The sequence below is a fragment of the Chaetomium globosum genome, genomic scaffold, assembly GCF_000143365.1.
Source record: "Chaetomium globosum CBS 148.51 scaffold_1 genomic scaffold, whole genome shotgun sequence".
NCBI classification, from domain to species: domain Eukaryota; kingdom Fungi; phylum Ascomycota; class Sordariomycetes; order Sordariales; family Chaetomiaceae; genus Chaetomium; species Chaetomium globosum.
Genome location: NT_165976.1, coordinates 2911367 through 2939355, shown reverse-complemented (window position 1 = coordinate 2939355; position 27989 = coordinate 2911367). Strand labels below are relative to the sequence as shown.

The following is a 27989-nucleotide window of genomic DNA, read 5'->3' as shown; positions in this document are numbered from 1 at the left end:
CACCCACCCTGTCCAATCTCTGGTGCACCAACCCGCAGAATGTGTGAGAGGAGAGTGATGTAAAATCGTTGGTTCTTGATTGAAAAACGGTAAATGGGTATCATACTATGCCTCAGCAGCGGAACCACCCGCGTCCCTCACACACCCGGCCTCCCACCCCCTAGCCTTGTAACCCTTCTCCCCCTCCCCGCACCCCTCAACAACCCATACCTTGAAAACGCACTCCTCGCGATGCGCCTCCAGGCACTCCAGCGCACAGACGCGGGTCCCGCACTTCATGCACTTGACGCGGCCCCAGTAGCCGCACACGGTGCAGAACACGCGCACGGGGTACCGGCCCTCCTCCTCGCCCCACTCGGCGCGCGCCTCGAGGTAGCTCAGCGGGGGCGCCGCCATCAGCGCCCGGAGCTCGTCGTCGGACGGGAACGGCGGCACGTGCGAGACCAGCAGCGGGTCGGCGTCGCCCGGGTGCGTCGGCGGTGGAGGTTTGGCGTATGCCGGGAGGATGAGGCTGTCCCGTGGGTAGGTGGATGGTTGGGGGTCCGGTTCGGAGGCTGAGGTTGGTGTGGGTTCGGTCGGTGCTGTGGCGTCTGGCATTTCGACGTCGGTTTGGTCGTCTGGCTGTTGTTGGGGTTGTGGCTCGGCCTCGGGTTCCTGCTCTGCTTTGGGCGTCCGTCGCGCCTTTTTCTTTTCCTTTTCCTGTTCTTGTTTCTCCTTCGCTGCTGCCCGTTTTGCCGCCGCCGCTGACCGCTTGCTTCCGCCGGCGGATGCTGCTGTGGGCGCTGGCGAAGCACTCTTTGAAGCGGCCGTTGTGGGGGTGGATGGTTTCGCTACTGCTGGGTTCATGGTTGCTGCGGTGGCAGGGTTGCTCTCGGCCAGTGCGAGCATCGCTTGGTAGTCGTCGAGATGGTTGGCAAAGGTCTTTTGCGACTGGAGGATCTTGCGCACGTTCGGGGTGTGCTTGTTCTGGGCTACAGGACGGTCAGTTTTAGATTTCGTCTCGTTGGGGTGGGCGCGTATGCATACCCCTACTTCCCCCAGGCCGGGGCGGAATCGGGATGTTCGCATCTTTGTGGCTATCGCGGTCGAGAGCTTCCAGATCCTTCCGTATCCTCGTCTCTTCGCGTGCTGAGAGATCCGAGAAGCTTAGGGTGGTCTGTTTGCGTGCGACGCGCTTTCTGTTCGCGGGCTGCAGTGCAGCGGACAGCGCAGGCCCTGTGTCCGGTACGTAGGCCCATCCTGGTGTGTTTTTTGTCGCCGTGCTGGCGACTTCGATGACCCCGAAATTATTCATGGTGATGGTTGAGGTTGGTGGGGCAGAGGTGGAAGCAGCAGCGGGATGGTTTGATGCAGGTTCGGGTGATTTTGAGCGAGGGCCGATCGAGATCCACAACACCGAACAGGGACCGGGGCACCCTACCCTTGAGAAGCGGGCCGGTGACGTCTGAGCTTCACGCGGAACATCTAATAGCATTCTACTTTGAGGTATGGCAAAATGTCACTCTCGGGGGTTCGGATACAGTAAACCTCGCAGGCTCCCTGGGTTGCCAGGGGATTCTCAGAGAAGGCCGAGATCTGAGATCTCCGAATTGGTCAAGAAAAACCATAAATGTGGTGCCATGGTGACACGCGACACCCCTCTAATGCTCTCGTCAAGAACATGCTCTCTCAGAAACAGTGTATAACTCAAATTAAACCTTCCCATATCCGCGCCGTTCCCAGAGATCCATAGCCGCCCCAAACCCATCCACTCCATCCATCCCAGTCATAACTCATTTCTTCTTCCTCTCCAAGGCCTCCATCTTCTCCTCCAGCGTTGTCAGGTACTTGCTCAGCCTGTCAACTGTGTGTTGAAGGGCCTGTCCACCACAGCTAGTCAGCTTATATCCCTCAGCGTCTGACTGTTAGCCGTAGGAAAGGGGGCTCTTCAGCTAGTTAGCGCAAGCAGTGCTCATGAGAGTATCACCAACACCAGCCAACCAACCGAGCCCCCAGCCCGCGAAATAAACCAAGATAATTACGCTTCAACCCCTCGCCCACCCCCACCCCCCACTTCCACCCCTCTATTTGTCTGTCTATCCTCTTTCTTTCTCTCGCTTTTGTCTTTCCCTCAAACCACAAGCAAGTCTGTCTATAAAACGCAGCAGCAGCGCCGTGTCGATCGGAAAACGCGGGAAGGCAGGCGGGCAGGCGGGTGGGCGCGCAGAACGAATGTCGAAGAATCAAAAGAAGAAGCAGAAAAAAAAAGAAGAGAAAAGTGCAGCGGGCGCCATGTCTCAAATGCAAACACGCACGTAAATGTCCTCGGTCAGCAGCTCATTCGAAGCCTTGTACTCCTGGAGGGCGTAGTAGTAGACGCCGCCGGCGGCAAGCGAGCTACCGAGGAAGAAGCCGAAGAGTCTGTTCCCAACCAAAACCCAGTCAGCCAAACCGTTCCCAAGTAGTCATACCCTTCCACCCCGCAACCGCGGGGCAAAAAGACCCAAGCAAAAAAAGAACATAACATACCCTCCTCTCAGCGCACCCACCGGCCTCCTCGCAGGGAGGGGCGGCACCACGCCGGCGGCAACAGCATCCAGCCTCGCGGCGGAGGTGTTGAAAGCGCGGGCTGTCGGCGCAGCCGTTCTCGTCAGGGCGCGGGCGCCGTGGGATAGGATTCGCGAGGCCATGGTTTTCCGGAGGGGGGCTATTCGTTCGTAACTGTGCTGCGCTGGGTTCTGCTAACTTGTGCGAAAGAGAAAGGGGGAAAAAAAGGAAAGGCTAAAACGACGTGGAAGGGGTGTGGGGGGGGCGCAATATAATCTTAGAAAATTATTCTCGGTCGGGTCGAGGCACAGTTGGTGGCATGCGCTCACTCCGGGACAGGCGGGAGTTTAGGCCTGGGCTTCGACACTGACAAGGGTGCCCGAGCATGCGACCACTGGTCGTTGCGCGACTCGCAGGGATAATTTTAGGCGGGGAGGACGGGCAGAATTAGTGGCCCCTTGCATGGTGCAGCAGCTGAAGCAAGACAGAAAGGGGGTGGGACTCAGTAGTCACACAAGGAAAAAGAGAGTCAGGTGGCAATCATAACAGGCTTCATTCATTAGACACATGCGCGTTTTGGCAAACCCCATCCCAGAATCCCGGGCGTCAATCCGTGTGCCCGTGGTCCCTAAAGAAAACACCCAAAAAGCATTTCTAAATTACACATCAAGACATGTTCTCCTTTAGAGCTCGTCGTGCTCAGTCTCCTTGGCCTCCTCGGCCTTGGTCTCGGTCTCGCTGGCAGCCTCGGTCTCGGCCGACGAGGGCTCCTCAACCTCCTCCGAGACGCTGGCCTTGTACTTGCCGTTCTCGGCGATGAACTTGATGAGGTCCTCAACGGTGCGGGAGCCGGAGTAGGTGACGGCCTCGGCCTTGTTGCCGGCGGGGTAGAGCTTGATGGTGGGGAAGCCCTGAATCTCATCGGGAACGTCGTTGGCGGTGGCGTCAACCTTGGCGATGACGACCTGGTCCTTGAACTCGCTCTTGCCATACAGAGCAGCGAGCTCCTCGTACTTGGGAGCAAGGGACTTGCAGTGACCGCACCACGGGGCGTAGAACTCGATCAGGACATCCTTGGTGTCGTCAAGGACAATGTCGTTGTAGTTCTTGGCGACGACGACGGTGACGGGGCCCTCCTGGGTCTCGGGGATGGGCTCGGACTTGATGCTGGGCTCGACCTTGCCGGCGACGAAGTCGTCAACGAAGGCCTTGATGGCATCGAAGGTGATCTCCTTCTCCTGGTCGAAGGGGAACTTCTGGTTCTTGGCGACCTCCTGGATGGCGAAAGCGGGGAACTTGTCGGTCTTCAGGTTCAGGTTGCCGGCGTGGGCGCCGAACGACTTGGCATCAATGGTGCCGAAGTTGACAACGCCACGCTGGGCCTCAGCGATGGGCTTGAGAAGCTCGCTGATCTCCTTACGCTCCTCGGCGGTCTCGGCGAAGATGTAGGCAAGGGGGAGGCCAGCCGACATGTAGTCGGAGTAGGTCTCGGGGCCAACCTCGCCGATCAGGGGGGTGGCAGCGGTCTTGGCGAACTTCTCGATCTCCTCGGCATCGAACTTCTCGGAGAAGACCGACTTGCCCTCATCGAAGTCCTTGTAGAGAACAACGGCGGGAGCGGTGACACCCTCAGCCTCGGCCAGGGCAGCGTCGGTGCTGAGACCGAAGGGGTAGTTGTCGCGGAGCTTCTCAGCGGCCGCGGTGAAGACCTCGCTCGACGCCTTGTCGGCGGCGTCAAGGTAGGCAACAAGGACGACCTTGTCGGCCTTCTTGAACTCCTCGAGAGTGTCCTTGGTCACCTCGGAGACGGCAGGCAGTGACTGCTTAACCATGTATGATGTGATGCTGGGAGTGTGTTAGTTATATGTCCTTGCGTTGTGGTTAACGAGAAAACGTACGCAGCAGCCTTGCGCTGGCCCTTGTATGGGGAGACGTTGTCAAGGCCACGGAAGACCTTGAGCGTCGGGTAGCCCTCAACGCCATGTTGTTGGCAGAGGTCGGCCTCTTCTGTGCAGTCGACCTTGACGACCTTGATGTCCTTCTCCTTGAGCGAGGTAGCAGCCTCCTCGTACTCGGGCGCGAGCGCCTTGCAGTGACCGCACCACGGAGCGAAGACTAGTAGAGGAAATCTGTCAGTATATGTGGGCGATTGGCGAGGGTATGGTGTGTGGCTTACACTCAGCGAGGACAAGGTCGTTTGCCTTGACAAATTCGTCGAAGGTGTCCTTCTTCAGCTGGACAACATCGGAGGCCGTGGCAACTGCCGCCGCAGCGAGCAGGCCGAGAGCGAACTTGTGGGCCTTGTGCATTTTGAAGTTTCCTGTTCTGTTTACAGCGAGAGTGTGAGCCGGCTGCGTGCTTGATGAAGTAGTTGGGGATTGGGAGCACAAAGCAGGCGGTGGGGAGTTGGGGGAAGAAAGGACGGGGAACGTGGCACCAAGGTGAAACTTACTCTGGGCTACTTAAAGGCAGAAAAGGATTGGTAGGTTGAGAAGGTATTGGAGGAGGCCAATGGATTGAATTCCTAGCGATACCAGGCGGGTATGCGAATGGGCCTCGAGTGTTGAAGAGAAAATGAAGTGTAGGGGATATCCCAAGAAACCAAGGGCGAGAACTGGTTGAGGCTTCTTGTATCTTGGGGCTGTCAGTGACAAAGCTGCATTGAGGTCGATTGAACAGGTGTCTTTTCCACCGCTCAGCCTCTAGCCTGCCTTGGCGGGCCAACAGCGCTTGCTGAAAGGAGCAGAAGGTGGGGTCAAGTCCCGGTCCACCGCCTGGCCGGCGTTTGGAGCTGGGACAATTACACAGTATGGATTAACTAACAATCCACTTCCCTGCGGTGGTGGCTGAAGCAGGTCGTTTGGTCCCAGATCTACCATGAAAGGATGCAGAAACAGAAAAGCCGGTTGTAAGGTTAAATTGCATTTGAGTGTTATCTACATTGTATATGTGCTCATTAAAAGGGCGTTTGAGTACTCAAAGTGCCCTGCTTCCTAATCGTGAAGTTGGAGCAAGTAGCCGTATTGTTGGACGCCATTCACACCGTGCTGTAGCTCCACCTGCTAAGCAATGCAACAACCCCACCATGGGGTTGCCGTTGCCGCACTGTATCCGCTGGGCTGGATGGCTGGCTCTTACCCGTTTGTTGCCCGCGTCTGACTTGCCAGATGTTTGTTGCCACAAAGCATCAAATGCTCAGTCAGACCCGTATTTCGACGTGTTGCGACATTACAAATCCCCGTCGGCTGAGACAACTATGGTGAATCTTTTGGCTGTATAGGTACGCCGCATGAAAGAAGGCCACATCTCCGATTCGTATCAACCCCGAACACACTTACGGCAGCCCCCATGTGGCCATGTTCGTTCCGGTTGTATCAGATAGTTACGTGCCCAGGAAACACGGCTATTCGGTCCCGTCCCGCCCCAAGGGGGATGACGGTCCGAGTTAGTTTATATCCATGACCCACAACCACTAACACCAGGTTGTATTAGACAGAACACATGGCTGAGGCTCCGTGTCCAAAAGCCAACGGGCCGAGTGTCAGCCGCTGGTGGCCTAGCCAATTAGTAAAGTCTCTTTCACTCATCATCATTGACGGGTTGTCTCGCAAGGCCAGCTGAATGCAAGCAAGTGCTTCTGTAGCTCCCCGCTGGCCTTTGTCGCTGACACGTGCTGTGTTGGCTGACACCTTGGTGGAGGTGGTGCCTGCAAAAACCGTGGTGTTCTATTCGTAGAGATGGGTTGGATTTAGAGGTGGTCAAGGATGCTTCCTTGAATCAGGCATTAGCCATTTTCTGGATCTTTTTTTCCCCTATCGTGATTTCCTCAGGTTACTATGCGTGCCTTGTATTCACTCCTTCCGCAAGAATTGATTGATACTGAACCTTGCTGGCTCAACTTTCCGCATCAAACATGCATACCACCAATTTCCAACTAGGCCAAGCCAATATCTCTGCCGGCGTGGTGTACCCTCACTGGGCAATCATACTGTCTCGATGGACCACCCCCAACCAACACCACGATCCGCGAGCCAAGGGCCCCTTGATCACAACTATACAGTCAAAGCCCAACGCCGCTCTCATACCTCTCCCTCGCCCTCGCGGACTCAACTTCGAGCAAAGGCGGCACCGTTCCTTCTGACCTCTCCAGCACCTTTGGAGAGCATGCTCAGAAAGACCACCGAGACGGGAGACATTGGCTTGTTCTCCATCGACTCAATCCGCTCTGTCAGCGCTTCTCACGTTTCAAGGTCCCCAAAGTCAGCCTGGAGCGAACCGACCATTGCCAAACCCTCGCCCGCCAGCAGTGTAAGAGCACTCGATCTCATCGATGATAGGAGGTCACTCCCATCGTACCGAGGCAGCATGTCTGAGACAGTCTCAGTGGAGGAGTATGACGGCATTTACTCTCAGTCACAATCTCGACCCAGTAACCAAGGTACACGGAGTGGCAGCCCGACCATCAGCATGGAGGAACGAGCTGAGCAACTTTCACCTATCGAGCACGTCTTTCGAGGTTATTCAACCTCAGAGGAAACCCTCGACGGACTAGGCGATGAGCCAGTTCCTGGCCCTCCGCCTGCTACTCCAACTAGCCTCTCTAAGACTAGGCAAGTGGGCGCCTCTGATTAGGAGTTGGAGGCTGATCGTCGGAACTATGACGATAGCAGCCCTGCGCTTATACCAATGACCGCTTCCGGTATACACCACGGACACGGAATTGATTCAGCCTCTGACAAAGCATCGCCAACACCGCTTCAAGATACGACGTCTGATTCTCATGTCAAATACGCCGCATTTCGAAGGCATAGAAGAAACATTGCTGTTCCCAAGATTCGTTTGTCTGACCTGTTCGAACCGAGCGTACTTGGCTCGGGTGTTGCCCCGGAGGTTATTGAGATCGATACAAAGGGCAAAATCAATGAAACCACCACCGAGCTGGTAACCAAGCAACTAAGCAGGCGGGAAGCGGGCCCGGGTGTCCCCTCCGTCGAAAGTTCAAGCCCTCTGATCCCTCTATCCGCCTCGAGGCTGCCTGAGGGTTGGGTCCGAAGAAGTTGGGAGTTAGCCGATGAAGCCGAGCGCCCGAATTCCCGCGAGAGGAAGCTAAAGCTGAAAGTGTCGAGGGGTGCACTCTCCAAGTCTCGACGGCAGACAGGCGGGACATCCGGGGCATCCTTTGATAGTCATCGTTTAAGCTCAGAGCTGAGCCGGAGCGACGACGCATCTCCGAATAATGTCGAGGGCCTCGAGGGCCTCGAACGTCACTCGTTCATCACCAACACTCCGCCAGCGCCCCCGCCGAGCCAGTGCTGCGGGGAGTTTGCCAACCAGGCCTCCCGCACCACTCAGAAGCCGGCTGTGCCGAATGAAATTCTCACTTTGCTTTCCTCGCGTAGCCGTGTAAACGGGAAGGCCCTCCGCCGGTTACAGAAGCGCTTTCCGGACCTTGAGAGCCGGCTCGGCGAACTTCACTTACAGATGCTAGAGCATTCAACAACAACTCACGCCTCCGAGGGCGGAAGAGCGGTGGGCGTTGCGGACGCGAACCCCGTACGGAAACGCCGCCATGGTCGTCTCAGGGGCCGGGTGGCTAGGTGGATGAGCAAGGCGAGACAAGCCATCACTCGCAGCCGTAGTCGTCCGAGAAGTTGCAGGTGATTTTTGTGTTTCGAAACACTTGGTTTACACCAACAGATCAAGTGTGACATGAAATACAGACAGTTGGTCTGGAGAATATCGCTCGTTTTGCAAACATGGTTAGGTAGCTAATACGATGGGTATATTCTAGAAGCATCGCTCAATCCCATGCAAAACAATGGCTAACTCTATTTGCAAGGATGAAAGACATCCATTTCCAACCTCACCATCTATCAACCACACGAATCAACACCCCCCTCCCCTGTCAACTAAAACACCCCGCCCCCAATAATAAACAACCTCTCCTCCTCACGCTTCGCCCACTGAATGACGCGGTTCGCCCCCTGCGCCATGGCCGCGCGCGGCGCGTTGGGGCCCGCGACGCAGTAGAACTCAAAGACGGGCGTGATCCACGCCAGGCTGGCCGCGTCCTCGCTGACGGCGTGCAGGACCTTGAGGTGGGCGTGCTTGGCGTGCATGGACGCGTGCAGCTCGTGGTAAAGCGTCATCAGGCGCCGCCGCGTGAGCATCTTTTCTGGTTCTAAGGTGGAGGTTGAGGTTGAGGCTACTGTTGCTGTTGTTGCCACTGTTGTGGGCGTTGTGGAGGATGTTCCCGGGGTGGGGTTGGGGTTGGCTGGTTCGAGGGCGGACATGCAGAACTGCACGTTGGCGCGCGACTTGTAGAGGAAGTGGGCGATTTGGGCGCCGGGGGCGATGGTTTGAATCTGGGGACGGCGCTCGCGGGCGGCGGAGCGGATGAGGGAGAGGTGGCCTGTTTTTGTGAGCTGGGCGGCGAGTTTGTCACGCATCTCTTTAAGGTCGTAGAAGGATTCTTTGTCTGGGGAGATGAGGATGAGGGCGATTTCGTCTTCCTTCTCGGTTGTGTTGGTCGTATTGGTGTCGGTCGATGATTCAGGGGTATCCTCTGCGGTGGACTCGGCCGAAAAGGCTGGGTCCGCATTTCCGTCGAAGAAACTGACGTACATGTAGAGATAGCCACGGTTGTTGAAGGCTGGGAGACAGAGCGGGATCCAGCTCTCTCCACCGCCGGACTTGATGCCGCCTGATTCAAAGAGCATGTTGAAGATAAGCTGGAGGTCACTCGGGTGCAGCGAGTGTTTCCGCGGCCTGATGACGCTCACTAACTTTCCACCTGCGACAACAAGTCCGTAGAGAAGCTTTTCGCTGCGGTTTTTGAGGAATACGTTGTTTATGGCGTGACGCTGGGACTTTCGTAACTTCAGACATTCAAGGGCGCCAAGGAGAGTCGAGGGGGAGCCTCGGGTAAAGCTGTCGGCGAGAGACGAGAGGAGTGACTCGGTGCCCTCGAGAGGCTTCCTGAGATCTGTCGAAGGGCGATGAACGAATATGCTCTTGAGGGTCGGCAGCGTCAAGGTAGATAATATCTGCATGTACAAGGCTTCAAGTTGGCTTCTCAGCTGGGCATCGCTCTCGTTCAACCTGCTGATGGCTACAAAGTAAAGAGGGCCCTCGATGGCAATGACGAATCGTGCGTTGCCTGCGGTGAAGCCCAGGAGAGGGTTATTAGCCCCTTCGTAGAAAGAGATGATGGTCTGCACCACGCCCATGTACGAGTTGACCAGTCCCAAATCGCCGTGGCGGCTATAGATTGGCTTTCCAGCAGACGAGAGAATCATGTAATGCTTCATCTTGGATTTCCAGATGGCCATCCTGATATCGTCGGTTTTATCGTCCGGGATTTCGTCAAATTCCCTTTCGAAACCGGCGAGGCTGCCGGGAGCGCCGAGCTCGATGCTCTCAAACGGCTGGACTGTCTCCGACTGTGACCTCAACATGTTCCAAGCACGGCTTTTCTTGTTAAGCCCATCCGCGACTAGGCTAGCTAGGTCTCCGTGCGGGCGCAATGTTGGGGCGAAACTCATGACACTCATCGAGTCGGCAAGGTCGCCGCCAGTGGCATCGCGGCCGGGCGTCCCATATCCGCTAGCATTTGTATGCGGCGTGAAGCCGACGCGAGGTGCGCTTGTTGAAAAGGTGCCTCGAGAGCCGTCCGGGAACGACACAGTTGAGATGTCGATAGATGACACGGCTGTGGTGGGTTTTGCTTGAGCCGGCGCAACCTGGGCAGGACTGTCGCTCGAAATCATCTGACGAGGAGGCAAAGGCGGCGGTGGCGGCGACGGAGACGGAGACGGAGAGGTTTCAGTCACCTTGGGAGGACCGTCATGACTGCTTTCAACTTCCGTTTCCCGGGCCATTGTCGATACACCGCCTCGTGATCCGACGAGCGCATTGTTTGCGGCTATTCAAAAAATTCAAGGTCCTTCTTGTGGTATTCCAGAGTGGAAATATGTCATGACGGCGGGGTGCAGGCGTACGGCAAGGGGGAGGGTCTGCTTTTCGGAGGCGACGGTCGTCCTAAGGTTGGGTTGGTGCGAGAGAAGCACCGACAGTGACATTGAGGAACGGGCAAGTTGGAAATGACGACAGCGGATGCGCATGCGACAACCCCCCTCGCCCCCATCGATAAGATAGCGGGAGCGTTGCCCGGCGGTCTCAGCCTTGCCGATCCGCCGCTGCAGGGTTGAGCTTGGGGGGTTGAAACCAATCAACGGCGCCTACGATGTTGGTCCCTTGGCGGTGTCGCATTCATCTGGTGGGGCCTCAGGGCCTGTAACTCCCGAGTTAGGTACTTCGTACTGCCCCAGACATTAGGACCAATTGCGCAACGTTGTTCCCAAATCGACAACCTGGAACCTCCAACTTACGCGGACTGTCCTCCGGCCACCTACCGAGTTGCGGCATCTCAACACCCGGATCTGAACCGGCAATGACCCCGGCCAACGATCGCATACCGGGAAAACTCCTGTTTAGCCATGGCGCTTGAGCCCGGCCGCCGGTCTGTCTCCCCAGACAGCTCTGGCGGCGACTCGCCCGTGCCACGCCAGTGGAGGAACCAGTTAGGGGCAGGTATGTCTGTCCATTTCTAGGCCATTACAGTTGACGGTACTTGGGTTTGGAGATTAGAGCTAACGATACTCGTGGCTTGTAGAAGATCCCCCCCCCAAAGACAAACATCACCGCAAATATGCGAGCGGCATCGAGAGGGCTCTGTCCCTCTTTGACACGGCGCTACAGGAATGGGCCGACTACATCTCTTTTCTGAACCGGCTGCTTAAGGTGGGTTTCCCTTGCTGTGAGCTTAACCTTCGTCACTACGACTCCGACTGATCACACGTCCTCGAGAATAGGCACTACAAGCTCGACCGTCGTCCGTCACTACCATCCCCTCCAAGACCACCGTCGCAAAGCGATTATCGCAATGTTTGAACCCCTCGCTCCCATCCGGCGTTCACCAAAAGACCCTTGAGGTTTATGGTTATATCTTCTCCGTTATTGGCAAAGATGGCTTGTCCAGAGACCTGCCCTTGTACTTCCCGGGCCTTGCCTCAGTCTTGTCCTTCGCCTCGCTCACCGTCCGCGCCCCCTTTCTCGACCTCCTCGAACGGTACTTCCTGGACCTCGATCCTCGCTCGTTACGGCCAGCCATGAAATCTGTCGTCCTCGCGCTCCTACCTGGGCTCGAGGAGGAGACAAGTGAAGACTTCGATCGCACTCTGAGGCTCGTTGAGCGGTTCAAGGCCGCGATTCGTCCTCCTACGAGCCAGAAAATCACAGAAGCCCACTCCTCAGGAGATGATTTCTTCTGGCAATGCTTTTTCCTGGCCTCGATTACCGGCCATACCCGGAGAACAGGTGCACTGGCCTACCTCCTGCGCTCGCTCCCGCGTCTAGGACATGCGCTGCAGCCAGACTCGGCCAAGGCAGCCTCTGAGATAGAAACATCTGCCAAGCTTTCACAACTCGTTACATCCCCGGAACCTGGACTGCTAATTCGCTGCTTTGCTGCCGGTCTCGCCGATGATCAACTTCTCATTCAGAGAGGCTATCTAGACCTGCTCGTCACGCATCTCCCGCTGCACTCCGAAGTCCTCCAAACGAAAGCCAAAGGTGGCGACCTAGAGCTACTCCTACGGGCCGCCGCGGGAGTGACAGTGCGCCGAGATATGAGCTTGAACAGGCGACTATGGTCATGGCTACTCGGCCCTGAGCCGCCGGCCTCTGCTGAACACGACGGCGGGCTTGACTCCCCTACCTCCACTTCCACCCACGGCCACGGTTTCTTTTCCTCAAGAACGAACTACTTTGAGGAATTTGGGCTGCAGCCATTGACGCGGGCCCTACTTGCCCTAGTCAATTCAGACACTGGCGGTAATCCTTCCGAAAGGGCAAAGCCATACCGTGTCTGCCTGTCCCTGATGGATAGGTGGGAGATTGGAGGGCTGGTTGTGCCCGAACTGTTCCTCCCTATCGTGGATAGCGTGAGAAAGTACAAGGAGAAAGCAGCAAGCAAGGCAGACTTCTCTGAGGTCTTGCGTAGTGCCAGCGTATTTTTCGACGGTGTCGAGAGTGGGTTGATCTACGGCGAAATACTGGCTTTAATGGTACAGGCAGTCGGCCCTGGTGACATCTCCGCCACCGAACGTAAAGGAAAGCTCGACTTGATCCAGTTTGTACTGGCAAATTTCAATGTCAGGGAAGAGGAAATGATCACCATCCACGCACCTCTTACCGCACTCTCCATTCTGTGCATGATGGAAGAAGCTCAGGGCCGTGGCAAGCCTGGGGATACCTCAACTCCTTTGGATGCCTCCTTGTCCGAGGTAGCCCTGAACATCGCCGGTAGCTTACTAGATTTAATCCCGGAACGAGCATTCCCGACAGAAACAACGACCAAATCTACCTTTCCAGCTGATTCGACGATCCTGGCCGCCTCACCTAGCGCAGAGGTGCTCAAGAAGATCCGGACGTTTTATGTTGCCGACCAAGGCAGTCTAGAAGCGACCTCACCTCCTTTTGCCCCACAAGATCTTGTCCAGCTTCTCTTACAAAAAGCATGCGATCTGGTCTGCTCGTCCCTGGGTCGACGGGAATCCGGGGTCGAGATGGCTGTAAAGACCAGAATCCTTATCCTGCTCCTGCCGAAGCTCCCCCAAACACTGTCCTTCGACTCCAAGACGCTTCTCACCGCGCTTCACGACTGCCTCGTAGCCGACGAGCCGATACCATTTGCCGTATATTCTTCCATTCTCTCACTCTCATCACACATGTGCTCGGCAAGCAGAATAACAGCAATGGAGCTCTCGAATCTGGTCGTGCCACTTGTGCGCCACGCATGGGGATATCTCTCAGCAGCCGAGCCAAAGTATCATGTCGAGACGACCCGCAGTCTTTGGCTGCTCCAGACCGCGCTCACGTCTTCCAATCGGGACATCGAGGCCGCCATTTGTACCTTGATGCTTCGGAACGATACTACGGGCACGTTTGCTCAACGCTCCGCCGATCCTGGTAGGAGCTTCTGTATCCTTTGGACACATACTTTGCAGGACAATCCCTCCGGGTTGGAACGAAGAGGTACTAAAACCACGAATGGTGACGTCAAGGCACCAAGTCGTCTCGCGGGAATGGACAACTACGAAGTCATGCTGACTCGGCCTCTATTTCTGATGCTTGACGCTCTCACCGACGAGCGAACACAACTCTTCATGACCGTCAAATCTTGGCTCAATAGCCTCATCGGGATGGACAAGTGAGTAGAGCGTGACCTCTGTCTTATAATATGCTGACAGTGGTGGTAGGCTCTTTGCAATCTTTGTCACAAAATTCGCCGAGTTGCCTTTCCTTGGGCGACAAGAGTCCAAGCCGACCCCGGCCCAGTTCACGGAAGATGACGACCTTAGTTTAGCCTTGTACTATGTCCGCTCCTTATCCAGCGTTTTGCGCTGGGCGCCCGAAGCGGCCTGGGCAGTTCTTGCAAAGCGGTTTGTCCGGTCGGACGCTTACCATCCACCACTCTCAGGAATCAGTAAGCCTTCCCCAGCACCTGCTTCCCGATCGCAAAATCTAACAAACTAAGCTGGAACGGACGGCGACGTTTCGCTACAGGAATTCTTCCTCCGCGTCTGCCTGCAATGTATGGCTCATGATAAAGTTCCTGGCGAAGAAGGATCGGAGGCGAGGGCGACGCAGCTCCATCGCGCCGCCCTTACTGTCCTTCACCAGACCCTTCTTAATCCATTCGCTGAACAGTTCGCAAAACTCCACCTCGAGAACATTCTGGTCGGAAAGCTCCAGCAGTCTCTTAACGGTCCTGATCCCTACGTACAAGTTTTGCTTCTGGATGTTGTTTACGCCGCACTCAAGCTCCGAGAATTGGTCCCCGCAGAGCCACCTACTTCGCCTATCAACCACGAAAAGCGGCTAGGGCAGCTAGAAGCGGCAAGAAGCTCCAGAGCATCTCTAGTCGAGAAGCCCATGGTCATGCAACCTCCGCCTCCGGCCTTACTCAAATGCATTCTCGCCGGGCTCAGCTCGCCAAGCAGTAGGCCTGTCTTAGATAGCTGGGTTGGTTTCCTCACGGAGTGCTTGCCACTTTACACAGACTCTGTCTTCCAGGTCCTGATCCCCCTTGTGGAGACGCTCTGCCGCCAGATTGGGGACACCTTCAATAGCCTCCAGCGGTTATTCCGGGCTGCGGATCAGACCCTGTCACACGGCGCCGCCGGGCCCGAAACTACGTTGATCTCTCTTCTGAACGGCCTCGAGCAGGTTCTGGCCAGAGGGCACGATAGGCTACTGGCTGAAGAGGCCAGAGTCCAGGTTGTCAAGAGTCCAGACCAGCCTCAAGGCTTTTTCGGAAACATGGTGTCGGGCGTGTTTTCGTCTGACGCCCCGCAGACGCGGAGCGCCACCGCCAACGACAGGCTTACTGTCCTGCTCGCGTTCCAGGACGCTGTCCGCATGTGCTTCACCATCTGGTCGTGGGGACAGGGGAGAGACGCGGCAGGACAGGACGCCACGTCGGGGGCATCTCTGAACTACACGTCGCTGCGCATGCGGAACCGGGCGAGGAGATTGCTTGAGCACCTCTTTGCCGCAGAGACATTGGAGTGCTTGGAGACAGTAATCGGGATATGGCGAGGTGCGCTGGACAGCGCCGACGTGTCCAAGGCTGCCGAGGTGTTCAACTTGCTTCCTGCATTGGACGGGTCGCGGCCGAAACATACCATGCCCGCCCTGTTCAACGCCATCTACAGTCGGACCAACCCGAGCGTGCTGGACCCGTCGAGAAGGTCGACCCTCACGATCTCATTGCAGGACACGGACCTCGTCATCTTCCTAGTGGACTACACCCGGTCGCTAGAAGATGATACCATGGACGAGATCTGGCAAGACTGCACTGCGTTTCTCAGGGATATCCTGGGCAACCCGTTCCCACATCGACAGACGTTGCCGAGCCTACTTGAGTTTGCGGCTATTCTAGGAGAGAAGGTGGACAATACTAATTTTGGCGAGCAGCGGAAGATGCGCCGGGACTTGGCGGTAGGTCTCAAAAGGAATTTGGCAGTTGGTTGTTCAGCGTGCTAACTCGGTCTAGGATTTGTTCGTGCGGCTGCTTACAGCTATCTTCACCACTCGTCCAACTAGCTTCGACATCTCGAGCTCCTCGGGCGTCTCGGAGAAACCGTCAAGTGCAACTCCTCGGCAGCCGGCCGTAAGACTCCCAGCAGAACGAGCCGACGACGTCGTCGGCATCCTTGCCACCATCGTGCCAAACCTGCCCAAGATCCTAGTCGAGAACGACCGCATCCTCACCGCGGCAACGGCCATCTCCACCAACGTCATCGGCCCGGCCCTCCGCGCCAAATCCTTCCCCGAGACCGTCTCCAAGACCATGCTCACCCTCCTGCAAGAACTCTCCCGCCTCCCGAACAACCAAAAATCCTGGAAAAAAGACATCTCGGACGCCTTCAACGACCCGCGCTTCTTCGCCTCCAACCTCGCCCTCGTGCACACGGGCTGGCTGCCCCTCCTCAAGCAATGGACGGTCGCCGACAAGGAGCGCATGCCCGACCTCCTCTCGCGGCTCACCCCGCCTACCACCGCGGGCATCGTCTTCGGCGTCGGCGCCACCTCGGCGCGCCTCGAGGCCGACCGCAAGACCCAGCTCACCCTCCGCCGCGCGGCGGCCCTGGTGCTCGCGTGCGGGCCGGACGCGTTCGTGGCGGACCTCCCCGCCATCGCGGAGAAGCTGACGGAGCTGCTCGGGGCGACGGCGACGTCGTCGCCGTCGTCGACCACGCGCGCCGAGGCCTACATGCTGCTGCGCGCGCTGGTCCTGCGCACCGACGCCGTGCACCTCGCGCCGCTGTGGCCTACCGTCAACGCTGAGCTGCACGCGGCGGTGGCGTCGGTGGTCGCGCCGGATCATAGCCCCGCGTCGGATACGTACGGCAATGCCTCGGTGATGCAGGCGTGCAAGTTGCTGGATTTGTTGGTCTGTGTGGCACCGGATGAGTTTCAGCTGCATGAGTGGCTGTTTGTTACGGATACGGTGGATGCTGTCTACCGTCCGCAGTTTAACAGCGGCGGCGGTGGGTATCAGCCCGTGGCGTTGGTGGATGAGGTGTGTGAGGAGCTGGGTGCGGTGGGGGCCGGGGCGGTGAATTTGGGCGAGACGGCGGTGCAGACGACGGGGGCTGCAACGTCGTCGTCGTCGGGTGGGTTGGCTACGTCTGGGTTGAGACGGCCGCTGTTGGGCACGCCGGGGGGGATTAGTGATGAGGTTGGGTTGGAGAGGAAGGATGAGCTGGTGGCGAAGGTGCTCAGGCCCTTCTTCGGGCAGCTGAGCATCTATGCGTTTGAGTCGACGTATGCGATGGCGTCGGTGGACTGGGAGGGGTGCGTGGCGGGGTTGGTGAAGGACGTGTTTGACGAGCGGAGCATTGTGAAGGGGCTGTAGTCGTAGTGTGGCGTGGCGTAGCGCGGTATTTCTAGATGGGGGTGATGGGGAGGTTAATGTCACGAGAGATAGACAAAAAAGTCGGTTGGGGTCCCCCCCGCCGCGGTTGATTCGTCGCTTCATTCCGCGGGCATGTACGCCACCATGGCCTTGCTCGCGCCCTCCATGCAGTACTGCACCACCTCGACCTTGCCCGCGCCCTCCGGCACGAGCTTGGCTATCTGCCGCAGGTCGCTCGTCCGCGGCAGGAACAGCGCGTGCTCCATCGGCCGGCAAGCCTCGTGCAGCGTCTCGAGGTTGTACGGCTCCATGGTGCTGAGGTCAAACACATCCTGATCGCGGTAGCTGACGCCGCCCCAGGGCGGTGAGGCGAAGATCACGGTGCTCGAGACATCGAGCTGCAAAAACGGGTCCAGCTCCTTCTTTTTGCCCTTCCCCTTACCCTTGCTCGTGCCGTTGGCGTGGTCCTTGAGACGCGCCAAAAAGTCCAGGCAGTCGCCGTGGACCCAGGTGATGGCGTCGGCCACGCCGTAGACGGCCGCGTTGTGCTGGGCGCAGGCTAGCGTCGCGGCGTCCTTTTCGATGCCGATCACGCGGTCCCATTTCTCGGAGAGGGCGAAGGCGATGGTGTTGCCGCCGGCGCCGGCGAATATGTCGATAATGGTGCTTTTGCGGGGGGTGGAGTGGTTGTGGGAGGGCATGTCCTTGGCGACCTTGCTGGGGGTACGTTAGCATGGTTTGTGTGGAGAGTGTGAGGGGAGGGGGGCCTTACATGGCTACGGGCTCGGGGGTCACGCCGAACCAGGCGTCGTCCGTGAGGCGGATGTCGTAGTCGTAGAAGTGGAAGATGGAGTAGCGTTGGTGCCAGTATCTGAGAGCGTCAGTGTAAGGATATGAGCATAGGTGGGATTGGCGGATTCAACTAAGTTCAGGTGGTCTCACTTCTGAAGCTCCCACGGCACTTCACTAATGTGATCGTAGTGGTGGCATTTCTCGGTGAGAGGCAAGGCGCCTTCAACAGGTCGGAGAGTCATTACGATGAGGGGGAACTGTAGGTCGTAGTTAAGATAATATGGGGTTGGATATATCGTCCCGAATCTTCTTATATCGTTCTTGTATCTTAAATAAAATGAAGATGACGGAGTTGTTATGGATTTCGATATCCTAGATGGAAAAGTTGAAATAAGGCTGGGAGCATGCATGCATGTGCCTGCCAAGAAACCTGTCTCGAGCTCCAGGCCGTTCCAGGGGCCACTCAGCCCCCACAGAGGAGCTCCCCACTGAAGGCGCCGTTCGGTACCCCACATTGTTGGTGACGCCAGATCGATTATGCTGCTTTGGGTTGCACATTCGACATTCCAACACGTTGCGCCGACAAGAACATCACAGCAACACCGCATCACACGTACCACGAAATACCGAGAGCCAGAACAATGTTCAACGCGCTCAACCGCTTCATATCGCGCCTCGATGGCGAGCCCATGCCGGCGACCAAGGAGAACCACGGGGCGTTCGGGTTTCAGGTTCTGCGCAACACCAACCTAGAGCTGGCCATTGAGCCTTGGTTCGACTTTGTGGTTGGCATCAACGGGCGTATGATTGTATGAATACCATATGATGCCAGGTTTAGTGTTTGCTGTGCGGCGACCACAGGGGACTGACACCCACCCCCCTAGGACGACTCGGACCCCGGCCTGTTCGCCCAGGAAGTGCGCAACTGCGCGGGCAGCTCCGTCATGCTCGGCCTCTGGAGCGCAAAGGTACGGGATGCACCTCTCTCTCCCCCATATGAATTACACAGTTTGCAGCCTAACAGATCACCCATACAGGGCCAACGCACACGCGCGCTGCACGTTCCCGTCCCCGCCAACACGGCTTCGCTCGGGCTGGCGCTGCAATGGACGCCGGTAGCAGTGGTATCCAATATCTGGCACGTACTCGACGTTCCGGCCAACTCGCCCGCCGACGCGGCCGGGCTGCTACCCTACAGCGACTATATCCTAGGCACGCCCGAAGGAGTACTCCACGGCGAGGGCGGGCTGAGCGAGCTGGTGGAGGACCACATCGGGCGGCCGCTGCGGCTGTACGTCTACAACAACGAGTACAACGTCACGCGCGAGGTGACGATCCAGCCGAGCCGTGACTGGGGCGGCGAGGGCGCCCTGGGCTGTGTGCTGGGCTACGGCGCGCTGCACAGGCTGCCGGCGCCGCTGAGCGAGCCGGTGCACGCGCCGGGAGAGACCCTGTTTGATGGGGATTCCGCGGGTGTCGCGGGCCAGGCCGGGTTTGCGCCGGCGGGGAGAGTGGGGACGCCCACGGGGTTCGCTCGGGGAACAACTGCCACGCCGCCGCCGCCATCCGCATCGGCTGATTTCTTGGTACCTGCGCAGATGATGGGCGCGCAAGCTCCACCGGCCGGTGGCCCACCAAGGGGGAAGAAGAAGGAGCGGTCGCATCACACAGGGCCGAACCTTATGGACGATTACTTCAAAGAGCAAGAGAAAAAGAGCAGGGAGCTGGACAATGTGCCGAGCGGGCGGAACTCGCCGCTGCCACCGCCGCCTAAAGGAGGGCCGCCGAAGGGTGGCCCGCCCCGGGTTGGGAGTGTGCCGCCGAAGGAAGAAGGGGGCGAGTGACGGTTGCAGAACTAGAAATTCGAATTTGATCCCTTTTCTCTAGCGAAGCCGCTTTTAGAGGTGGCGCCCACCAGAACTCCAGCCGTATCTTTATACAGTTCCAAAATATACCACAGAACGCAAGCAAACAACAAGCCACGTATCCCGTCCTCGACCTGCCCTCCCCGAATTGGCCACCCTAGTTGATGAAGTTGACACAGAAAAAGTGCAGGATGAGACTGCACACGACGTAGTCGGCAAAGGCGCTGTCGGCAAGTCAGTAACCTCTCTCTCAACCCTATCTTCTCAAGGTAACGTACCGCTCGGGCGACACGGCAGGGAAATCCCCCTTGTTCGCCTCAGTCGTCTGGATCCTCAACGAAGCTATCCCCCGACACCATCATCAGCAACCACTCCCACCCAACCTCACCCACCCCAAGAACTCGAGCACTTACCCGTCAAAACAAACTGCCCCACCGTCGCCGAAAACCCTGACAAGAACGCATTAAACGGCTACCACCCACCCAGTCAGTCAGCTTTCCCCATTTCCTTTCACCCACCCAGGAGGAACATAGACACAATGACATGAGCAAAACGTACATAGTTCCCCGCCAAAACGCAATACGCAAACTGCAGCCCGCCGACCGTCACCAAGAACGCCAAAAAAGCGTCCAGCAGCTTCGTGCGCTGCGGCGTCGACGCCGTGTAGTGCGCCACCAGGTTCTGCGCGATCCGGTCCCAGGTCTGTGCGCCGCCGTTTCCTACGACGCCGGCGGCGTTGGCTTTGAGGGAGGCGGGGGTTGTGGGGGTGGTGGTGGTTGTTGTTGTTGTGTTGGTGATAGGGGTGGTGGTGGTTGCTGGTGTGCGTGCGGGTGCGGCTGCTGGGGACGCGGCCGCGGCGTTTCGTTGTTTGGGTGCCATTTTGGGGTGGTTGGTGAGGTTTGGTGGTGAGTTGTTGGTGTGGTTGTTGGAGGGACGGCAATTGGGTGGTGGATGGTTCGGTTGGGTGTGAGGTTGTGTTGTGGTGGTGGTCGTCGAGGTGTGGTGTATTTGGCAATGGCAGCTCCCGAGTGCAATGAAAGCGGCCACGAAGCTTCAATTGACATTGGAAGGCTGCAGGCGATCCCTGTCGCTTTTGGAGGTGCACGAGCCATTCGACAGGGATAAGATGATGGGGATCTCATGGTGTGGGTCCAACTGCAACTGCTCACCCTCTGGCCAAAAAGACCGAACTCCAAACGGAGGTACCGCCGAAACCTTGGACGAAAAGAAAGCCATTCAGAGGCCCAAAGTCTATTCCGTACTTTTATTTGACTCGGTTTCTTTTATTTAATTTATTTTTCTTGGGTTTCTTACTTCTTATTTTTCTTATTTTCCTTTTTTACTTCTTTCTCTTTCTGTTCCCTTAGGAGTTCGACTTTTTTTGACCGAAGGGAGGTTCTAGAACTGATCGAACACCAAACCCACACCAACATCGAAGCAACAACAAAAACCAACAAGTCACGGTATTTATTTCTTGTCAAGATACCGTATCTGCTCCTACCTTGTCTCTTTCAGACTATCTAGTGCCATTTCCAGTGCCATTGCCATTTCCATTCCCCCTACCCGCACCCCTACCCGCACCGTTGCCCGTGCCGTTACCAGTCGTGTTGGCAGCATTCCGACGCTGTGCGGTAGCATTGGAATTGGTGTTGGTGGTGGCGGCAGCGGTAGCAGTAGCGGTAGCCGTGGTCCTTGCCGTGGCCTTCGTCGTGGCCGTCGTCTTGGTCGTGGTGGTGGCCTGTGCCTTTTGGACGGCTGGCTTCGACGGGGTGGTGCTGGCTGACGTGGCGGCAGTAGTGCGGGCGGGACCAGGGGCTTGTTGCTGACGGAACTCGAAAAGCTTCACATTGTTTCCCTTCCTGATCCAGTCTCGGAGCCAGGCGCGCATGTCAGACATGGCGTCCTGAGTCGACCAGAAATTGTTCAGGGGTATAGACTCGCCCCGCGTGACGAGCGGCAGCTTGAACTCTGTCCTGTCGTGTCAGCAGCCTAGCCATATTAGTTATTCTACGGGATCTGGGATCTGGGAAACTCACTTTCAGGACAATGCGTCCCCAGAGCGGGTGGCAACATGATCTGCTGCGCCATCCCATTCACAAACCAAACTGATCCGGCCTGGTATATTTCAAACTCATCCTTGGTGTCCCTGACGTTATGGATCTCCCCAAAAAACATCCGGTCTTCCCACGCCTCGTCCAGCTCACGGCCACGGCTTGTGGGAATATCCCTGCTGAACGGCATCAAGCTGCCAGCAAAGCAGAGTACCATCCCGCGCGCGATTTCGAGCCCGTGGACAAACGCGAAAGTGTCGTAGGTCTTGATGTGGTGGGTGCTAGTCCCTTGCTTGGCCCTGGCCATGGATTCGATCGCCTTGTTTTGAAATGGATTAGTTGGTATACAACCGGACAGGCTTTTCTCGACAACCTGGGGAAGCTTCTGCAAGAACAACGTACAAACTTGTTCAGGAACATGGTACCAGACGAGTCGGGTGTCCACGACTTCCAATCGCTGCGCTCGAACCACATGTCGCTCCCGTTGGCCCTCGGGTTGGTGCGGTTCGTGAGGATGATGCGCATAAAGTTCTTGCTCATCTGGGCAATGAACTCGTCGGCCCATTCCTGCAGCCCAGAGGACCTAGTGCAGACGAGCCGATCGGGTTCCCGCACGTACTTGAAGACGTCCTCACCCGTGGTAGGGAGCCTATATTTGCCCTTGTCGGACCGCATCAGCGCCAGCGCGACCATGATGCTGGATGTCACGGCTTCGTGCAGGGGATCATCGGGGTTGACGTCTCGGGCGTTCTTGGGGCTGGCCGATGGTCCGTCCGGCTCCATTTGGAGCACAAACTGCGGCGGTGCTGGGCCGCGCCGTCGCGGTGCCGGGTTGCTCTGAGCAGCCTGAGGACCCGAGTTGGCAGGGCGGGTGCCCTGGGGGCCGGCGCCGGGTCTTTGGGACATCTTGTTAGTGGGATATTATGTGGATTAGGTAGGCCGGTTTGGTGGGCTGGGAAGCGGAAAGAATGAGAAAAGCAAAACTTGTGCCAGCACAGTTCAGATCGGCGGTAAGAGGGTTGGTTGAGTAGTGTTTCTATGGTTTGCTAACATCATCCTCGGCGTGGGCTCAAGGAGATATTTATGCAGGGCTATCATCCAAAGCTGCTGGCCCCATCGAGAGAGAGGGCGAGGCTCAAGCACACATCAGCTGAACGAATAGTCGAGATGACGCTTACGGGACTCGAGACGGACCTCGCCGTCAACTAGTTGCCTGAGCTTTCCAACTGGGAGAGAAGCAAGTAGGACCAGAATAACGGTGGGTTGCTGCTTGGCCGGGGCCGGCCCCAGGATTCCAAGCTCAACACCGCCATGCCGAGCTTGGTGATTCCGAGCGCAAGACCAGCTTCCCATCCTGGGCATCTGAACTACAAGACGACCATATTCCGAAAGGAGCAGCAAAGCATCCCAATCCAGCAACATCCGGCGACGGGTGGCAGTCCATGGTCTGCAAGTTTGGCACGCATGGGGAACAGGATTAGTACTCCTGTAAGTGAAACAGGACTGGACCAGGCCAATCCTTAGAATCCTTCTGTCTCTCACAAATTCGATGCTGAGTGGCCGACTCGGCGTCCTTCTTTCCCGGGAGAGCGGAATTCGACGTGTTTGCTGCGTGCGTGATGCCCGGAGCAGTCTATGAAAAACACCTCTGGCACGGATCCCTTGGGATAGCCGTAGTACCTGGGTAGGGAATTTTTATGGCCGTGAGCCGTGAAGTCATTGGGCGATTTGCGTGGAGGGTGAGGACAGGGGTTGTTGTTGTTTGATGACTCCAGCCTGTGCCGCTGGTTTCAACATCCCACTCACCGACTTTGCCACAATGCTCAGCCAAAGATTACTTGGAGGTCGTGGGGAGAAGAAACAAGAATCCAGTTGGCTCTGTGCCTGTTCGCCAAGATGCAATAGCAAAGATTGATTTTTCTAACTGCTTGAATTTCTAAAGGGACACGAACATACTTAGTAGGGTCTACCTCCGTTTCAACCCGCATTACACATCACCACGAAGCTGATTCCAGCTGTTGTTGTTAGCAAGTCGCTTGTCGTCCTCCGCCCTCTACTGTTTCGGTGCTAGGGTCTCAAGGGCTAGTTGGGGGCAGGCGGCGGGACCTATCAATCGGTACCTTGGAGAGTTTGCGTTGGACGGCTCCTTGGAGGAGGGGGGTTGGACGAGGTCGTGCTTGAAGCACTGTTCGATGGGCCATTGCTGGATGGACCATTGGGACCACTGCTCGATGGATCATTGCCCGATGGGACACGCTTGGCCTCAGGCCTCTTTACCCTAGCGGCACCGTGAACCAGCTGCGCCATGTGCGCAGCCCGGACGCCTTCCATCGTCTGGGGCAACTCCTCGATATGAGACTCCTCCTTGGTGGTCACCAGAGGCAGCACAAAATCTGTCCACCGTCACATCAGCAATGATCCAAACCCCTATAACCAACCCGCCCACAAACACAAATCCAAGCACAAAGAGCCCACTCCAAAAAAAAAAAAAACGAAATCAAGAAAAAAAAAAAAAGAAAACTCACCATAACCCACCACAGCCCTGACACACTCCTCATCCACCCTAGTCGCCCACCGCCTCTCATCCACCAACCACACCGTCCCGCCCTGGCCCGCGCCCAGCGGATGCCTCCTCTCCATACGCGTCGTCACCTCCCCGCCCAGCACGGCCCTCTCCCACTTGAACGCCCAGCTGCTGTGGCCCAACGGACGACTCTCCCGCACATAGCGCGGATTCGCGCCCGTCAGCAGGCCCACGAAGCAGGTGACCAGGTGCGCGGCGATGCAGGTCCCCGCGGCAAACTGCAGGCGCGTGTAGGCCTCGTCGTGGCGCGCGCGCAGCGCGCTCGTGACGCCTCCCTCTTGGTGTGGCCGTGGCTGTGGTCGTTTCGCGCGCTCCTCGCGCGAGGCGGCCAGCGGGCCAAAGACGGAGTCGCCGAGGGTGAGCGTGCCGCCGCTGGCGAGGGGCTTCCAGTCGCGGAGGCCCTTGGGGACGCCCGACCTCTGGACGCACCAGTCGGCGGTGGGTTGGAAAAGCGCCGCCGCTCCCTGGATGCGCGAGTACTCGAGCTTGGGGAACTCGCAGTCTATGCTGTTCAGGAAGAAGACCACGAGGCTGTACATCTTGCGCTGGTCCATGTCTGGCGGGCAAAGGTGCTGGCCGCTGAAGCTGGTGATAATGTCGAGGCCGAGGCCGACGAGGTGCTTGCGGCTGGGGACGGTTTTGAGGAGACGGATGGCGAGCTCGATGGCGCCGTGCGTGGCGCTGCGTATGTCGGGTGGGGTGTCGCTGGGCCACTCGTACTTGCGAGCTGGCTTTGCTGGGGTGGCTCCTACGGGTTTGTCTTGGTTGACGTTTTGGGTGTTCGTTGTGGGCGGGTTGGGGCGCTGGGCCTGCGGGGGACCGGAACGGAGAGGGATGCTTTGCTTGCTGGGGTCGGGGCGGGTTGCCATTTTGATTGCTTTGTTCGCGTGTGCTGATATGGGGGGAGAAGGAGCTGCACAGTGCCAGTTGGTTTGACACGGGTATTGTCGAGTTGGGTAGAATGGATATGGGTGGGTTTTGGGAGTAGAGCAAACCGAGATGCCGGGATGGTTACGAGATGAAGTCTTCGACAACTACTCGAGTGATCTTGGCTGCTTACACTTTCCCGGGGCAGAGAGCGGTTGGCGAGAACTTATACTTCAAGTTCCCGCCAAATGCCCGTCCGCATGTCTCGATGTGTCGGTCGAGACGCCAGGTGACCAGAACAGAAACCGACTGCAGAGGTTCCTACAGACATCAAAGCGGCGCAGACGAACTCCACAGTTTTGAGACAGTAATTATATTTAGAGAAAGACTGAGAGAGGCGCTACCTGTGCGATACTAGTATCGACGACCTCTATCGTAGTAGACCGCACAACGGCCGACGAACCACGTTCCCGGGAGGCGTGTCCGGTCTCCTTTTACGGCCGGCCTTCGAGTCCCCGGGTAAGACCTTTATGTGTGAAACTCAAAGCGAGCCGACGCATCCTTCTAGTCCTTCTAGTCGACGTCAGCTAGCGGGAAACTGCCGCCCGTTACATCGTTAAAGTATAATTAATCCTCGAAACTCCATTCGCTCCCCGTTTTCCGATCCAACCTTCGTGCCCGGCAGCCCGGCAGCGGTGATCGAGATAGCAGCCCTGGTATAATTGGGCCGTGGGCTTGGCTCGTCGCCGCTAACTCTGCCGCGCCGCCGCATCCCTCGGGCGTTGTTAACCTTAAAATCCCAGTTTATTTTGGAATGGCAACAACGAGTGGGGAGAGGGATTTGGGTCAAACATCCGTAAAACCCGTCTCAAAACGCGGGAATCACCGTTGTGACGAGAACGCAAACCAACGCCAGGGCCAGCCAGATTCCCTCTGGGTATTATCTCTTCCGGTCTCCTCCAATACTCATTGGTGCATCCTTCCCATTGAAAGGTGACATTGGCTAAGCCTTGCAGTTCACTACATATCTCAGGGGCTAATAAGGTAGTATAAGATTTATGTCTGGATATGTCAGCTACCTACCTAAAGTTGGCCTTGTCATTCAAACTAGGAGGGGTGAACATACCAAAGATATCACTCTTATCAACCCCCCTGCTTCTCGATGCTGAGTTCTTCCATATATCCGTCGAGTTTGTTCCACCGCACCCTCCCAGGCTGGCTGTCAGCCAGTGGATGATCTAATTCTTGAACTTACCACCGTGCCAACATCTGAAATTTCCACACAATCCCCAAACTACCGTAGTCGTCATTGGTCAATTTTATACCCATGGCTTTCGTAGGCGTGTCTCGGGTTGTTCCCATCGAATAAGCAGTTCACAAGCAAAAGAACCAGCTCGTATGCCATAGTGACGCCCAGAAATATACCTAATTACTCGGCAGCAGTCGTGGGTAGTTGATAGTTGGCAGCATGTGGCGTGCTCACCCACCCCCGTGTCTTATGGGTGCGAAACTGAGCTCACTAGCCCCGGGCCTAGAGGCCCCCATACAGAAGCATAAGTTCTTGTAACGTTGGTCTTTTGGCCTTGGCCAGTAGGTAGCGTCGCGGAGGAGTGATGCCACTGTGATGTTAGTTCCACTTCACTTTTAGCGTCGGCCGACTCTGCCGCACGCAGAAATTTGCCCTTATCCGATAGAATTTACAGTCAATCCCTTACATCGTGTGAGTGATCTATCTTCACATGTGATAGAGATATATCCGCGTGTTGGGAAGTGGTGGTAACATAAATTACATAGATTACTGTACTGGTTGGAAGGGTTAGGGTTGTTGAGCTCGGTCATCAAATCACTCGCTCTCACGCCGCCTTCAACTTCTCATCTCAGATTCAGGTTGTCCATCGTCAACCTATCAACCGGCCATCATGGCGTCGATGCTTGAGGTATGTATAACCGTAGCCAGCAGCGGATTTTGGTCAAATCATCACTAACGCGCCCTTTGCTACCACCAGGCTCTCCAGCCGCATCCTGAAGACCACCTGCACCTGCGCCTGCATCGCGCGAGGTCCGTCGTGTTAACAACACAGGAGTGAGTGCACATTGCCATAGGTTGTGGTAGAGGCAACCAGGCCTTCATCATCTTGCCCTTACACATACATCTCATCTCATCGCATCTCACATACCATCATCATGATCTTGTCATCTTATTTCAACACATAAATCTCACCCCACCTAGACCTCATCCTATCTCTCAACTCTCCCATTACCAAACCACTTTAAACCAACCCCCTCCCCGAGACAAAAAAAAAAAAAAAAAAAGTAAAATAATCCTACTCACCAAAACCAACAACAGACTCGTCGAGATCCGCGCCGCCCAGCGCACCTTCGAGGGCGCCTACATGCGGACGGCGCTGTCGCAGTTCTCGTTCGCGCTGGTGGTGCTCAAGATCTTCACGTCCGACTTCTACCCGATCGGCGCCCTGCTGGCCTGCTACGGCGCCGCCGTGCTGCTGGTCGCCGTCTACCGCCGCTACGAGGGCAACCGCCAGTTCTTTGACCGCGAGGAGTCCGAGTCGGAGTCGGAGTCGGGGGGGGATTCGTCGGAGGGGTCGGTGGGGGGGCAGGAGGAGGAGGGGACTGGGGAGGGGGGAGGGGGTATTGATGGGAGGGGTAGGGCTAGGGCGAGGGTACGTCGCAGGGAGAGGGTCTGGCACATGGTTGTTACGATGAAGTCAGAGAACAAAATGGATGATGTGCCCGTATTATAATGGATCAAGCGTGTAGAGGAATGTTTCGTAGGGGCAGAATTTGGGGCGAGCGATGGG

At 57.0% G+C, this 27989-nt stretch overlaps 12 protein-coding genes across 12 annotated transcripts; 4 read left to right on the top strand and 8 right to left on the bottom strand.

Annotated features, from left to right (window-relative positions):
- Positions 1–105: 105 nt before the first annotated feature.
- Positions 106–2669, bottom strand: CHGG_00953 (uncharacterized protein; the record flags this gene model as incomplete). The annotated part of the gene is made up of 5 exons (XM_001220173.1): positions 106–971; positions 1027–1464; positions 1698–1836; positions 2295–2400; positions 2509–2669. The coding sequence occupies 5 exons, from the start codon at positions 2667–2669 to the stop codon at positions 106–108; spliced, it is 1710 nt and encodes a 569-aa protein (XP_001220174.1).
- A 540-nt stretch (positions 2670–3209) lies between these two features.
- On the bottom strand, positions 3210–4835 carry CHGG_00952 (protein disulfide-isomerase precursor; the record flags this gene model as incomplete). The annotated part of the gene is made up of 3 exons (XM_001220172.1): positions 3210–4371; positions 4425–4641; positions 4703–4835. The coding sequence occupies 3 exons, from the start codon at positions 4833–4835 to the stop codon at positions 3210–3212; spliced, it is 1512 nt and encodes a 503-aa protein (XP_001220173.1).
- Positions 4836–6891: 2056 nt separating this feature from the next.
- CHGG_00951 (uncharacterized protein) lies at positions 6892–8187 on the top strand (the record flags this gene model as incomplete). Its single annotated transcript, XM_001220171.1, has 2 exons — positions 6892–7140; positions 7360–8187. The coding sequence occupies 2 exons, from the start codon at positions 6892–6894 to the stop codon at positions 8185–8187; spliced, it is 1077 nt and encodes a 358-aa protein (XP_001220172.1).
- A 248-nt stretch (positions 8188–8435) lies between these two features.
- Positions 8436–10406, bottom strand: CHGG_00950 (uncharacterized protein; the record flags this gene model as incomplete). Its single annotated transcript, XM_001220170.1, has 1 exon — positions 8436–10406. The coding sequence occupies one exon, from the start codon at positions 10404–10406 to the stop codon at positions 8436–8438; it is 1971 nt and encodes a 656-aa protein (XP_001220171.1).
- Positions 10407–11024: 618 nt separating this feature from the next.
- Positions 11025–17011, top strand: CHGG_00949 (uncharacterized protein; the record flags this gene model as incomplete). The annotated part of the gene is made up of 6 exons (XM_001220169.1): positions 11025–11118; positions 11204–11328; positions 11400–13798; positions 13848–14074; positions 14201–15591; positions 15647–17011. 6 exons carry the CDS (start codon positions 11025–11027, stop codon positions 17009–17011), a joined length of 5601 nt encoding a protein of 1866 aa, XP_001220170.1.
- A 119-nt stretch (positions 17012–17130) lies between these two features.
- On the bottom strand, positions 17131–18045 carry CHGG_00948 (uncharacterized protein; the record flags this gene model as incomplete). The annotated part of the gene is made up of 3 exons (XM_001220168.1): positions 17131–17728; positions 17784–17882; positions 17954–18045. 3 exons carry the CDS (start codon positions 18043–18045, stop codon positions 17131–17133), a joined length of 789 nt encoding a protein of 262 aa, XP_001220169.1.
- A 399-nt stretch (positions 18046–18444) lies between these two features.
- CHGG_00947 (uncharacterized protein) lies at positions 18445–19647 on the top strand (the record flags this gene model as incomplete). The annotated part of the gene is made up of 3 exons (XM_001220167.1): positions 18445–18612; positions 18688–18771; positions 18841–19647. The coding sequence occupies 3 exons, from the start codon at positions 18445–18447 to the stop codon at positions 19645–19647; spliced, it is 1059 nt and encodes a 352-aa protein (XP_001220168.1).
- A 178-nt stretch (positions 19648–19825) lies between these two features.
- Positions 19826–20547, bottom strand: CHGG_00946 (uncharacterized protein; the record flags this gene model as incomplete). Its single annotated transcript, XM_001220166.1, has 4 exons — positions 19826–19892; positions 19947–20010; positions 20082–20139; positions 20227–20547. The coding sequence occupies 4 exons, from the start codon at positions 20545–20547 to the stop codon at positions 19826–19828; spliced, it is 510 nt and encodes a 169-aa protein (XP_001220167.1).
- A 637-nt stretch (positions 20548–21184) lies between these two features.
- CHGG_00945 (uncharacterized protein) lies at positions 21185–22625 on the bottom strand (the record flags this gene model as incomplete). Its single annotated transcript, XM_001220165.1, has 3 exons — positions 21185–21641; positions 21770–22104; positions 22335–22625. 3 exons carry the CDS (start codon positions 22623–22625, stop codon positions 21185–21187), a joined length of 1083 nt encoding a protein of 360 aa, XP_001220166.1.
- A 1203-nt stretch (positions 22626–23828) lies between these two features.
- CHGG_00944 (uncharacterized protein) lies at positions 23829–25172 on the bottom strand (the record flags this gene model as incomplete). The annotated part of the gene is made up of 2 exons (XM_001220164.1): positions 23829–24112; positions 24245–25172. 2 exons carry the CDS (start codon positions 25170–25172, stop codon positions 23829–23831), a joined length of 1212 nt encoding a protein of 403 aa, XP_001220165.1.
- A 1077-nt stretch (positions 25173–26249) lies between these two features.
- Positions 26250–26575, bottom strand: CHGG_00943 (uncharacterized protein; the record flags this gene model as incomplete). Its single annotated transcript, XM_001220163.1, has 2 exons — positions 26250–26385; positions 26496–26575. 2 exons carry the CDS (start codon positions 26573–26575, stop codon positions 26250–26252), a joined length of 216 nt encoding a protein of 71 aa, XP_001220164.1.
- Positions 26576–27089: 514 nt separating this feature from the next.
- On the top strand, positions 27090–27932 carry CHGG_00942 (uncharacterized protein; the record flags this gene model as incomplete). The annotated part of the gene is made up of 3 exons (XM_001220162.1): positions 27090–27107; positions 27177–27229; positions 27518–27932. 3 exons carry the CDS (start codon positions 27090–27092, stop codon positions 27930–27932), a joined length of 486 nt encoding a protein of 161 aa, XP_001220163.1.
- Positions 27933–27989: the final 57 nt, after the last annotated feature.